The 13,775-nt window shown below is 37.2% G+C and overlaps 2 protein-coding genes across 3 annotated transcripts in view; both read right to left on the minus strand.

The window, feature by feature from the left end:
• Positions 1-8,730, minus strand: part of RNF43 (ring finger protein 43) — a 67,527-nt gene extending 58,797 nt beyond the window's left edge. The window contains exons 1-2 of one of the 2 annotated variants that reach the window (XM_061390112.1): positions 7,345-8,730; positions 5,657-6,293 (exon numbers count right to left, since the gene is read on the minus strand). In XM_061390112.1, the coding sequence (XP_061246096.1) occupies positions 5,657-5,908 (252 nt within the window). In that variant the 5' untranslated portion in view covers positions 5,909-6,293; positions 7,345-8,730. Of the gene's footprint in view, positions 1-5,656 lie in introns of both variants that reach the window. The other variant, XM_061390111.1, reaches the window with a different exon arrangement.
• Positions 8,731-11,119: 2,389 nt separating this feature from the next.
• HSF5 (heat shock transcription factor 5) overlaps positions 11,120-13,775 on the minus strand; it is a 52,764-nt gene continuing 50,108 nt past the window's right edge. The window contains exon 6 of the mRNA XM_061390114.1: positions 11,120-13,390. Within this exon, the coding sequence (XP_061246098.1) occupies positions 13,320-13,390 (71 nt within the window). The 3' untranslated portion in view covers positions 11,120-13,319. The remainder of the gene's footprint in view (positions 13,391-13,775) is intronic.

The raw sequence follows: 13,775 nt of genomic DNA on the forward strand, positions 1-13,775 counted from the left end.
GTGCACAGAGGGTTTACATCCGATGGTATACTTCTGACTACATTCCAAAGTCAACTATAAATTAACTGAATTTTCTGCACCCCCCACTAACATAAATAACTGAGAGTTGACTGTACTTCAAATAGTTATACTTCTTTTAAAGGCTGGCCTCAAAGCTACAAAATCTTTGAAATCTCTGCTTCCAAGAAGCTCTGACTTGAGCAATGACAGTTGGATGCATGCTACATCAAAGTTTATTATTTCATGTTCCTATGTGAGATAACTTACTGTTATAAAATGAAGAGAAAGGTAATGATAATTGTTACACTAAAACAGATATACCAAGTAAATAACATTCTGATTTACAAATGTCTTTGTAAATTAAGCACAAATGAAGAGAAATAGAAGAAATACATACAGTTTGGATTAACTGCAGAGAACAGTACTCATCATCTGCATTCTCTTCTGTTCTGGAAATAAATTCATCATTTATATAAGGCCTACCCTGGTGTTCATCTGCAGCATTTTAGATGTACAAAATTTTAGAGTGAGGAAAGCATGAGCTCTGGGGTTCAAGCTCCAGCTGTGCCACTTACTTTTAGACTTTGGCAAATAGCTTGAGACTCACTTTGATCCTCCGTTTCTTTACCTATAATATGTGAAAATAAAAGTACTGTATGTCTACTGTATGATATCACTTATATGTGGAATCTAAAAAATACAACAACTAGTGAATATAACAACAACAAAAAAAGAAGCAGACTCACAGAGAACGAACTAGTGGCTCTCCCAGTGGGGGCAGGGAGGAGGAGCGGCAATACAGGGCTGGAAGAGTAGGAGGTACCAGTATTACGTATAAAATAAGCTACAAGGACATATTGTACAACACAGGGAATATAGCCAATATTTTATAATAACTATAAATGGAGTCATACCTTCAATAATTGTGAATCACTATATTGTATATTCGTAACTTATATGCTGTCCAGTGTGCGCTTAGTCGTGTCTGACTCTTGCAACCCCATAGACTGTAGCCTGCCAGGCTCCTCTGTTCATGGGGTTCTTCAGGCCAGAATACTGGGGTGGGTTGCCATTTCCTTCTCTAGGGCATCTTCCCGACCCAGGAATCGAACCCGGGTCTCCTGCATTGCAGGTAGACTCTTTACCGACTGAGCTACGAGGGAAGCCCTGTGACTTATATAATATTGTACATTAACTCTACTTCAGTTAAAAACACAATTAAAAAACATCTGCCCTAGTCTTAAAAAAAAAAAAAGGACTGTATTTCTCTCTTGAAGGTATAATGAAGATTCAGTGAGCTAATACATGTAAAGTGCATGGCACGTTAAAGTTCAGTTATGCAGACGCAAATCTAAAGCCTAGAAAGGTAAAAAACTATCTTGTCACCCAACTACTTAGTGGCAGGATTGGAGCTAAAAGTCAAGTCCCTTTAGTTATAGTTTAATCACTTTGTCAACTGCAAGTCTGCTATACAGCATTGTCTCTCTGGCTTTGGCCAAAACTTAAACTATGAAGTTTCCTCTTCCTCCCCAAAACGTTCACTTCAGGCCCTGACTATAAATAAAGCGAGAATGCAAAGATAGGATAACTATGTGTTGACTAATAGGTAAATGGAGGGGCAAGCAGAGACACCACGCAAGGGGGAATTTGTGCAGGAGGTGTTCACTGCTGCTGGCCAAATGCTGCACTACCACAGCTTCCATTGTAGGTCTGAAGCCTCAGGGCAGCACATTCTAATCTTGATCATAACTTTAACCTGGAGTCTAAGAAAATCCAGGACAACCAGCTGAGCAGGAAGAATGTGATGGTGAAAGAATCAGTGACCGCTCCTGCACTACACTAAGATCCTCTTGGGCTTCTGCTTTGAGGAGAAGGAAAATGAATTTTGGGGTGTCCCTCTAAGTCACGTTTATTAATAAAGAGCAAGAATGGAGAAAGAAAACAGGACTGTAATCATTTTTAGAAGTGGTAGCAACAATATCACTAAGAAATAATATAAACAAATGTTGATAAGAGGTTAACAAACCAGAAAGCTGGACAATGGGACAGCGCGTAAGCTCCAGCTCATTTTCCTTCTACAGTTGTATAAACCAGGAGAAAAAAAGAGTACATTCGAAAGAATGGTCGAAACAATAACAATAATAGTGTAATCACTCCCAGTGTCTTTATCACACTGCCAAGTAATTAGTTTCCTTGACATGAATTTGTGTGTGTGTGTGTCCCCCACATTCTGCTTTTTCTTTGAGATATAAATGATATATAACACTGTATTATTTTCAGGTGTATAATAAGATTTGACATACATATATATTGTGAAATGATCCCCACAATAAGTTTAGTTAACATCCATCATTACTTGTAATTATAAAAAAAATATTTTTTTGGACCTGGATTTTTGATGGCTAGTTAGGGAAATACTGAGATGGAAGAGTGGTAGAAGGTTATCCTAAATATAAACATTAAATGGGAAACAGATTTAAAAAGGAGCAGGAAATCAGAAAAGAGGGAGAGACACGATTTTGGCAAATATAGAGGAAAGCTAAGAAGTAGACACTTTAAAGACAATGGCAAACCCGCACAGGGATTTGAAATAATACGGTTGTGCAGAGAAGCAGCTCTTGGGCCAAATAGGAAGGAAAACAATATAATTTGGTCAAGACTCAGATGGGAGTTTTCAAACGGACAAGAGACGATTTGAGAAATGAAAGAAATATGGCAAGGCAACATTTCCTCTTTTATTTTGACTTTCTTATAGTACTTTAAAGAGAATATTATCATTTAAGATTCTGAACATATACTGTACAATGGATATAACTCTTGGTAAAGAGAAAACTGAGGAATAAGAATCAGGACAAAAATTCACCAAGACCTGGTCTTGTATATATAGTCATCAGATGAAGCTGAGACAGACAAAATAATTTTAGGAAAAAGTTCTGTGGTCTATTTTATTATTAAACAGAATAATAATATCTGGGGCACGCTGTCACAGATGTTTCTCTTTGTTTAAGGAAAATCCAAATTGTAATACAAATGAAAATCCAGTTAATTTGGTCCTTATGAAATAGTACATACACTGAAATAACTGAACAAAATGTAAAGACATGTCAGATATTAGGAAACTTCTGGAAATTACAGAAACCACAATAACGCAGTCATCATTATTTTTTTAAATCATTGTCCTCATAATTTCACATTTCCCAATGCATTGCATGCCCAATTTTACAAAGCCTTAACTGTATCTTTGAAGATAATCAAGCTTAACAGGCAGCTAGAATAATTCATAGGTAGAAGGATATATAGAATTATCCAAAATTCTGCAACGCCAACAGAGAAAACTGTCTTTGGATTTGTGACACCAGGGGACAGATATCCACCAAGAAAGCTAAGGTGCAGCAAAGCACAGCTCTAGGACATTTAAACAGAACTTGAGCTGAGTGGAAGGCTTGGTTAACCACAGTTGAGTAAACCTGTGTTGCAGTGTAATCTGATAAGGAACAAACAGCATGGATTCTAGAAGTGTACACCATGTGTCCCTAACACGCTAGACTTCTTTGAAAGAGTTAATCAAATAGTGGATAAAAAAGAACTGATGCATCTCATTCAAAAGTTTTTAAGTCTCTCATTAGAGATTATTAAGAAAATTTAGTAATTATTGTGGATTAAAACTTGATTAATAGACAATAAACCAGGACCAATACTGAAAATCTCTAAAGATTAATACTAAGCTAGTATACAAATTTATTATTGACCCTGACATAGAAGAAGCTTGCACGGAGAGAAAAGGCGAAGAAAAGACTGAAAATTGCCAATGATGCCAACTATCTACTGGAAAGCCTGGAAAGGTCCTGCTAAATAACAATGAAATTCATTCTTCACAAAGTGAAGAAGCAATACTTAAAGGACAATGGTAGACTCAAAGTTAATATGTGGAAAAAAAGGATTAAGCAACACTTACCAGTATGAGAAAAAGGGCAAAATAGGAGAAGACATGATAAAGATTGACAAAGTAATAAATCGCAAAGAGAATGCCAGCTAATATCTCTTACATACCTTTTCCTTTATGAATATACAGAAACTTTACGTAGAGATGTATTATAATAGAAGACAAAAAATTTAAAATAAAAGAGGACACTATTTAATGCAGCATATAATTAACCCATTGAACATGCTGCCACAGGATATTAATAAGGCACAAAGTTTAGTACAGCTTCCAACGCCTCAGAGCTACCAGAATATGATTCCATCCTGAAATTACTTAGGGCAAGAAATGAAAATGGAGTACATACCTCATGCTTCAGGGTATTAACCAGGCAAAGTCAGGAAGGAAGTTTGTATTCAAAATGATTTATGGTTTCAACGTTTAGATATTCCTAAGTCTGTCCTAAAGTTCAAATTAAATAGACTCTTTTCCAAAAATTCTTACACTATTTTTTCCAGATATATTCTTTTTGCCTGTCTATTTATCTAAATAGCAGAGCCTTCCTTTTCACCCAATTCTTCTTCCACTTCACTTATCCCAGCTTCAAAACATTGCCCAAGAAGTGATCGTGAAAAGCCACTAAGATATACATAAAACTCTGTGTTGGGCAAAGAGAGTTCTATAATTTGTTAAATTTTCTCAGCTTTTCCCTTTGGGTGGGCCAAAATTTAAATTTATACTATATTTTGGTTCTGTTCATATCACGCAATAAAAATCTGAGCTTGATTTAACAACATTTTCACCTGTGACCGAGAGCTACAGCAAGAAATGTCCTTTGATAAAATGAATTTTAATCAATAAGTAATATAATTTTATAGAATAAGATACTAAAATGCCACATTAAAAAGGCAGAGCCCTCCAGGCTCTACATTTGGAGGGTGGGGGTAGGGGGTATGAGCAATTCATCTATGAAATGCTATGGCCTCAGTCAGTTCATAAATTAAACACATATAGAGCAGGCTATGAATGAGTTATAGGCAAAATTCACAACTGCAAAGCCTAAGAAACTGTCTGAAAAACTCCGTGGGTCAATAAAACACAGATGTTAAATTTAAAATTTTTGAAAATAATAAAATTAAGTGTAGACAAGTCTAAAGTGGTCAGGAGGCAGGTTTACAGCTTGTGTCCATTTTGTAATCCAATCCTCTCCATTTGGGGCTTAGCAATAGGGGGCCACACATGGTATAAGGCCAACCGTAGCATTCAAGCTTGACTGATTTTTAAAAGTGACACAGTGATCAAATATGCTCCAAAGGCATTCTAGAACATCAGGGTGCTGCTGACCATCAAAATCAACCTTAGTGCTCACCTCAAATCTAAAACAGGATATAAGTACACTCTTTGAGTTAATTAAATACAAGCCCATATATTTCATCTATTAAAAAAAAAAAAGTGTCCAGAATATATCACTTGCAAAGAAAGGTCTTATTATGTAATATAGTGTAATACCAGAGTTAAAAATAAGCAGATGATCTTATAAAATACAGCATTTACGTTTCTTCTAGAGTATAAACTCAGAATTTGCTTTAGAATGTCAATAAGTAACATGTTTAACAAGATGAAACAAATAGAAAGCCAGGCAGCAGAGCCCTTCTGTGGAATTCGATTTGGAAGACAAAACAAGGAAGGTATATTTCAAACAGATGGAAAGTGAAAAATAATAAAAGTCATCCTTACCTGCATTAATTTTCCTTCTGCTGGAGTTATTTCAGCAACACCAGCAAACACGCCTTCCAAAGTGAGATTCAGTTTTCCTGTGGGGTCCATTTTCAAGGGGATCACTCTGATAATAGCCTTCTGCTCAGCTGATCTTTCAGACTCCACCGCTGCTGCCAGTACCAGTCCCGTGCGTCCAAAGCCTGCCTGCAGGGTAGCCATCAGCAGCCAGGGCCAGAGGGCAGCCAGCTGTAGCTGGTGGCCACCACTCATGCTACCAGCTGCAGCGATGCACTTCGGCCATACATACTGCTTCCAGTAGCTAAGACCAAACGCAGGTTCTCAAATCCAGACAAATGGAGGAAAAGAAACTTCTGCGTCCGTTTCAGAAAGCCGAGTCGTAGTTTTGGCCCTTCCTTTCTCTAAAGTATATTCCCAAGGACAGGTGGTATTCCTGCTCAAGCAGGCAAGAAGGTTATTGTCAGCCTACTTCTGCTTCAGGTATGTCATTTTCTCCCATCTTCACTACGATTAGTAAAGATATCGCACTTCTCTTTGGAATTTTCAGTGTTGCTTGAGGTTGAATGTCACATCCTGAATTTTTATTATGTCAGATCACCTGGTGCTGGTCTTCCATATGCAACAAGTCCTCGAGCCACTAAACCCAATGTTAATGAACAAAACAAGGCAAAGTAAACGACCAAGGCCATGCATCAAAGGTGAGAGTGAAAAACTCCAGCTCAGAAAATGAAGAGGTGGCCCTTCTAAGTTACAAAACTTGTCAATGGTAAAAGACTAAAGATCACAGAGCTTCTTTTTTAAGGGGAAGGAGAGGGAACAATATTTCAGACCACACCTTGAGAGATGGCCAAAGATGCTACATGTATTCATAAAAGTTTCAACATTAAACTGTATTTCAGTGTAGCCAAAGTTCCAGGCCCACTGAACCTATAACACTTTTCATGAACTTAAATATACTATGAGTTTTAAATTTTCTACCTAGATTTGCCAGTAAGTTAGGTGCTAATTTATGTCTTCACATATTCACAGGATAAATCTGAGCATCACAATCTTTTCCAATTTTCATAATTCGAAGAATATTTGAAAAGGTTGGCTTTCCAATTATCTTTTCCGGTTGAAATTCATATTTCTATCTTTATTTTCCTTTCTATCTTAGGGATTCCTCCTTTTATTCTCCTACTTGAGAATGCCAAGCACTGTGATTTCCCATGAGATGCTTTTGGAAACTACTTTATTATCCAGATCTTATAATCTGTAATTTTCTGGGTTCATAGTAAAACAAAGGACTATTCCTAACACGTTTTCAAATTCCTTGAGGGGGTAGGGAATAAAAGATAGGGGGAGTGAGGAGGTGATTAGTCTACAGGCTTTAAGTAGAATGCCCTGAAAAAGTAAAAATAATCCTGAGTAGAGTAGATCTGTGCTATTTCTAGGCGCACTTGAGAATTTGGGTCTTTGTACAAACAAAATCTTATTCTAAGATTTCAAAATGTGCACCCTTAAGTAAATATAAATGCACTTCAACCACAAAGCCCACTGTGTTCAGAGGTCAAGTTAAAAAATCTTATTAAGTCTTCAGAATAAGTGCTGAAAAGCCAAGCAATTGAATATGAACCTGTTATATAGATTCCTTTCTTTCGCTGAGGCAGAGGGAGAAAAAAAAAGAATTTCAAAAGAAATCTGCAAACCTGTTGTGCTGTCGGGCCCACTGGAATCCACGGGGGTGAAACAAATTCAATTATGCTTTTATAGATCCTGCTCAAGAAAAGGTTTCAACTGCTTAACCAAGTACAGTTCATTCTTCCACCTTCTTACTCTGCAACCAAACCAAGTGCCCCACACTGCAGGTAGGAGCCGAGAAATTCCGCAGCCTGAAAAAATAATCCATGCAGGTCAACGGCAGAAACTTACTCCAAGGTTAGAGCTACTGTCCCCAAAGAATTCTAAAAACACTTAGAGAGGATCCAAAACCATTTCTGAAATCTCCTTTCTAACAAAAGTCCTTTTTCTCCCCAAACAGCATATAAAAATGATGAGATCTTGAAACAGCAAAGCAAATACATCAGCAACAATTCACTACCAGGAACACAGACAATCCCAAAGGGAGAAGGCAAGGTCTCTGAATCATGGATAGACTTGGAAAGTTCGGAAGGATTCAAGTGCTTCCCTTCCAGAAAGACAATTCTGGATCAACTCCCTAGAGCAGGAAGCCTGTGGTTTGTAATTGGTGTTCTAGCTCGGACTCCCTCCCCTGGGACTGCAATCACGCTCTCTACCTGCTGACACAGTGAGGGTGGAGCAGCCAGAGGCAGCCGCCCCGTCCCGCCCCCTCCTCCTGGCTGCCTGGGGCACGGTGCGCGCACACTTCGCCAGACACGTTCCTGAGCTCGCTCTTCTCTCGGCTCCCCAACTCCCTCTATTGAGCCACGGGCAAACTGCACCCAGTTCAGTCCTCAATACCTTTCTCTGAGTAAGCAAGTTCCCACATGTAAATCAAGGCCACTTGAACAGATAGGTAAGCAGATTCTGCACCCAAGAGACAGAGATGGCGGGATGAGGAAATAAAGACCAAAAAAAAAAAAAAAAGGAAACCCATAAGATAAAATAATGGACACAACGTTTTGCAAATATAAGTTCAAAGTGATGTCTGCTCTTCCGGGTTTTAGTGTCTATAAAGGCCACAAAGCCAGAATAATGTGATCCTGTGCTGTAGTTCTCACTCACTGATTTATTGCTGTTTTAAGTCAGCTACCCTGGCAAGAATTCTGTCCATTTTATGAAGTTTTACTTCAGCTCCTGCAAATTTAAATTCAGTAGCTCTTTTCTAAACTGTGCCTGTACCAGGCTTTTACATTAGGTGATGTCAGAGGGCTGGAATCTGTTATTTTCTTCTTACATCCCTGGGATGTGAAATAATACTATGGATCAGACCTGGGCCTTCAATGTGAAACTGAAAGTAAGTCTATATCATAAATACAAGTAAAGGGGTAAATATATATGCTTAATAAGAAGGGTGTAGACAAAAAGAAAACTAGTTTTTGGTTACTTACCACATTTGTGAAAAATAATCCTTCTGGTAACTTTTACCCGGAGAAGGCGATGGCACCCCACTCCAGTACTCATGCCTGGAAAATCCCATGGATGGAGGAGCCTGGTAGGCTGCAGTCCATGGGGTCACGAAGAGTCAAACACAACTGAGCAACTTCCCTTTCACTTTTCACTTTCATGCATTGGAGAAGGAAATGGCAACCCACTCCAGTGTTCTTGCCTGGAGAATCCCAGGGACGGGGGAGCCTGGTGGGCTGCCATCTATGGGGTCACACAGAGTCGGACACGACTGAAGTGACTTAGCAACAACAATAGCAACAAGTAACTTTTACCACATTTGTGAACCATAACCCTTCTAGTAACATTATCTTTAGAAAGAATGCAAACGTTTCTGATGTATGTTTCTAAAATTTGAATTTTCAAAATGACCAGATTGTATTTGACTGTGGCCAGACATTTTATTTTTAACCTGATGCCAATAATCTTTCCAAACTGTACAAATGAACAATGATGTGAATATGATTAACATTACACTTAAAAAAGGTTAAGATTTATGCTACATGCTTATTGTGGTAAAAAGTACATTTTAAATTGTGGTAAGAAGCACATAAAATTTAAAACAATTTCTAACATGCACAAAAGAATTGTGCAAATTGATCACCTGGAAAATGTGGAGAATAATAACTGCATTGTAGCTTGGTTGTCAAGATTAAATGACAATGCCTCTGAAGGCAAAAGGTATGAGTGACCTAGTCACCTTGAGAATTTTATCCCTAAAGAGGGTTTACAGTCTAATTTGAAAAGATACATTTACCCCAGTGTTCACAGCAGTACCATTTGCAATAGCCAAGACATGGAAGCAACCTGAATGTCCATCAACAGATAAATGGATAAAGATGTGGTACATTTATACAATGGAATATTACTCAGCCAATAAAAAAGAATGAAATAATGCCATTTACAGCAACACAGATGGACCTAGAGATTATCATACTAAGTGAGGCAAGCCAAAGACAAACATCATATGCTATCACTTGTATCTGGAATCTACAATGACACAGATGAACTTATCTGCAAAACAGAGAGAGACTCACAGACATGGAAACAAACCTACGGTTACCAAAGGGGAAAGTGCTGGAAGGGAGTAAATTAGGAGGTTGGGCTTAGCAGATACAAACTACTATATAACAAACACCTATTATATAGTACAGGGAACTATTTTCAGTATCTTGGAATAAACGATAATAGAAAAGAATCTGAAAAAAAATGTGTGTGTGTATATATATATATGTGTATCTGAGTCACTTTGTTGCACACTGAAACTAACACATTGTAATTCAATTATATTTCAATTAAAAATTTAATAAATTTTTAAAGAGAGTTTATGGGTATAGTTTTGGCATTTTAGGCCTAATAACACCTAGAGCTGAGAGATAAATTCTAAAGTAAATTCTTAATTTAGCACTTTTTATTTATTGGTTGGACCATAAGAACATAATACAAATATAGACCTTTTATAGCTCCTTTCCTAAAAAATAGAAATAGGTCTAATTCTTCTGGAGATAATTTTTTAAAAGTCTGCTATGGTTTTATGTTTTTATGTATTCCATATAAAAGTATAACAAAAAATTTTAAATATATTTTATGACATATCTGATATATGCAAAAACATCTTTAAACTTTAAACAAACAGTAACCTACTGATTGTTTTTGTCTTGCCTATTCCTGCTTGAAACCTGCAAAGGAATTAAGATACCCAACCTAAAAGGCTTAATACAGATACTTAGTTGAAAGGAAAAAAATACAGATGTGGTTGCTCTCTCTTGAGGAAACCCTGAGATCTGAGAACAATAATAGGTATCATGAGGCTGGGTACCTCGAGTTACTTAGGATCAAACCAAACAGCTCTACAGGGCTTAGTTCACTGATATATTGTGCTTATTAAATACACAGTATTGACAAGAAAAGTCAGCAGAATTGATAAACAAGAGAAATTATTCTCTGGCTTCAAAGTTTTGGAGTCTTCCCTGAGCAGTTTTAACTTCCATAAAGATGGCATCACTGCAGTAATGAAGTGCCCACACTGACACCTACCACCAACCTTCCACAGGAGACAGATCACCCTTCACGACCTACCTTCACATCTGCACTGACTAAAGTTACTGAAGACTTTGGTTCTTTCCCCAAACCTAGGTTTCTAAAAGCATGTCTAAGAACCGTCCTTATCCTCAATGGCATTTTAATGATTCAATCTCTATTCAAGTGTGAATGAAGAAAACTCAGGACTTTTTAAGTCGGATTCTTTGAAAAACAGAGCGCATTTCCTTTTGAACTTTACTAATATGATGACTAGTCATAATGAATGAGGTTTCTATTGATCACCAATTCAATAGTAAAAACAAGCAAGACAACAAGTCTAGTTGAAACACTCACTTTATTGTTGACTGAAATTTTTTGTGTATAAGGTGCTGAAATACTGAGGTGCTAGTCAGGAACCTTGTTAGCCTGTATCAGACCCTACTGACTAATTTACACAGAGATTTTATGTTATCTTTTGCCACTTTTCCAAGACAGTAATGATAGCTTTAGCTGATGAGTAGCAGGCATGTGAGTATAGCAGGAGATCCAGCTCCCCGATCTGTTGTATCAATATATAAAAAAACAGTTTGGAAAGCTGATAAAGGCATTTCATTAATTAAGCCTTAAAACAACTGAAACCAAATCCATGTCAAGGTTCCTGCTTGACACATGTTCCTCAAAAGATATTATCTCTTTCAACATATATGAAGCCAAGAAAGGCATAGTTGAGGGAAGGAATATCACTTACTTAGTGATATTTTACTTATCAGCTTTTTCAACATCACAGAGAAAAGGCAAAGTTCCTTCATTTAGAAACTGGGTCTCCTCTTCACATACTCTACCAAAATACAGAGTCTGACCAAAAGATGTAGGAGTCTTGATAATCCATTCATCTTTTAAACCTTGCTGGTAAAGATAAATAAATGTTCATCACATCGACATGGACTAGTCTAATCAGATAGACCAAAGAGGTCACTTTTCAGAACCTATTTTCATATCTAAAGTGAGTCACTGCAGACCAAAACAGAGCTCATCCTTTTCTAAAATACTACTATCTCTGTAATACTTCCAGGGTTTGACATCAATGGGAAGGCACAACGCAATTTAAAAAATGTACTGTTACACCCACCATGGCTGAAAGAGTATTTACGTCACATATCACTATGTGCCTTTCCTTTCTCACTAGTTTCACATTCCTAGGCTTCCCTTTTGTTTCTGCAGTGCTTATAAGGAAAACTGAGGCAGAATCCAATAAGAAAGTTCTAGTCAACTGAAAACTTTAAAATCAGAATGCTTCTTGCTGTCATTGGATGAGCAAGTGAGGGATCAACCACAGAAACTGGATATCCAAGATACCTCTCCTAAAAACCAGTTCCACAATTCTACTATTCGAATTTAGGATCCTAAAGAGGGGATGAGATAAAAATGTTAAGTCTATCCCACTATCCAAACTTCTCTCAGAAGCTTAAACCATACATAAACTGTTAAAGGTATAGCTTCTGTTAGGTAACTACTAATCAGTTAGTCCCAAAATTTGCACACAGTATCTTTTACAGCTGAGAATTTATACTTACTGAATGTAAGTATAAACACTGTGTTAAATCTCTTAATGGTTTTGCTCACATATTGTACATTCCCCTTTAAAAATAAAAATATTACACAGGCATCCTTTATCCTTCTACCCACAATATAAATAAAAATATAAAGCTTTAAAACTTGAAATCTACCAGCATTTATAAATACAATTATATTAAACAAGTTAAAATACTTTCCTTTAGAAGATATATTAAACAAGTGATACATTAACAAAACCTTACCATTTATGATACTGTATCATCAAAATTAAAGAAAGATATGAAAATAGAAGAAAGTTCCCATTAATAGAAAAGAATAAGGGGCTGTTAAGTGTGATGGATGGTCCAAGTCCAGATGCCTTGCTCTTGAAACAGAACGCTGGGTGAGGAAGTGAGAGCATTTCCTGGTTAATCATTTAGAAAATTAACTCTTCCCCAGAGTTTCTTCCCTCGAATTCCTGACCCATTTAGACCTGTGATCTTGGTGACCTCACATGCCTTTGCTTCTCACACTCTTCTCTAAAAGGATCACGCTGCGATTTGAAACAGATAGACTGAACTCCCCAGTGGAGCTGCACTGACTACTGTTTGAAAGTGGCAAGACGACAAATCAGCACACCCACACACAGACTACTCTCCGGGACCGTACACGCAGCTGTTTTTAGGTGCTTCTTGACTGTAACAGAAGGCCAGGACTTTTCATTTGAAAGGGATCTGGGCAGCAAACAAACAAACAAAAGACTGCTAGATGTCGTGTAGTTTGTCAAGGTGAACAATCTGAACGGAACAGCTGTAGTAAATATCAAATTCCAATTCTCAATTAACAAAATTCTCAATTAACAAAACAAAAATACTTTTTTTTCCTTAACAGAACTGAAAAAAATCCCAACAGTGTGTCACGTGCAAGGCTAGTCTGCCTCCAGCCACAGCTAGTGCACAATGTCACATTTGTCATCCATTCCTCACTCTCTTAATTCTTCCTCCTTTGGAAAGTGTTCCTGCTTGCAGGCAACATCCACCAGCAGATGAAGATCTAGAAAGAAAAAAAAGGTTTGTTTACGCTGTTTCTCAAACTGTAGAGTTCGACAGACAAGGCTTTCAACAAGAAGAATAAGCTGCCATGTTTCACCTGTAAAATGGGCTCTAAAATTACATTATCTCATCAGATTCTCAATTTTTAGGGCATTTCTGTACCTCTAAAGCACAGATGCAGCTCAGTCATTAACCCAAAGAGACTAACAAAGTTTAAAATGTCTCTCCTTTTAGTGATGTCACTAAGCCTTTTTTCATTTCAACTGACTTTTATTGTAAGTATAAAATTAAGAAAAAGTGTAAAAAAGATCAAAGTACAACAAACACACATATGAAAATTCATTTCTTCAATGTTATAAAAATAGGTTCCAGGATTATGAAGTAAT

The sequence above is a fragment of the Bos javanicus genome, chromosome 19 (genome assembly GCF_032452875.1).
Source record: "Bos javanicus breed banteng chromosome 19, ARS-OSU_banteng_1.0, whole genome shotgun sequence".
Lineage (NCBI taxonomy): Eukaryota > Metazoa > Chordata > Mammalia > Artiodactyla > Bovidae > Bos > Bos javanicus.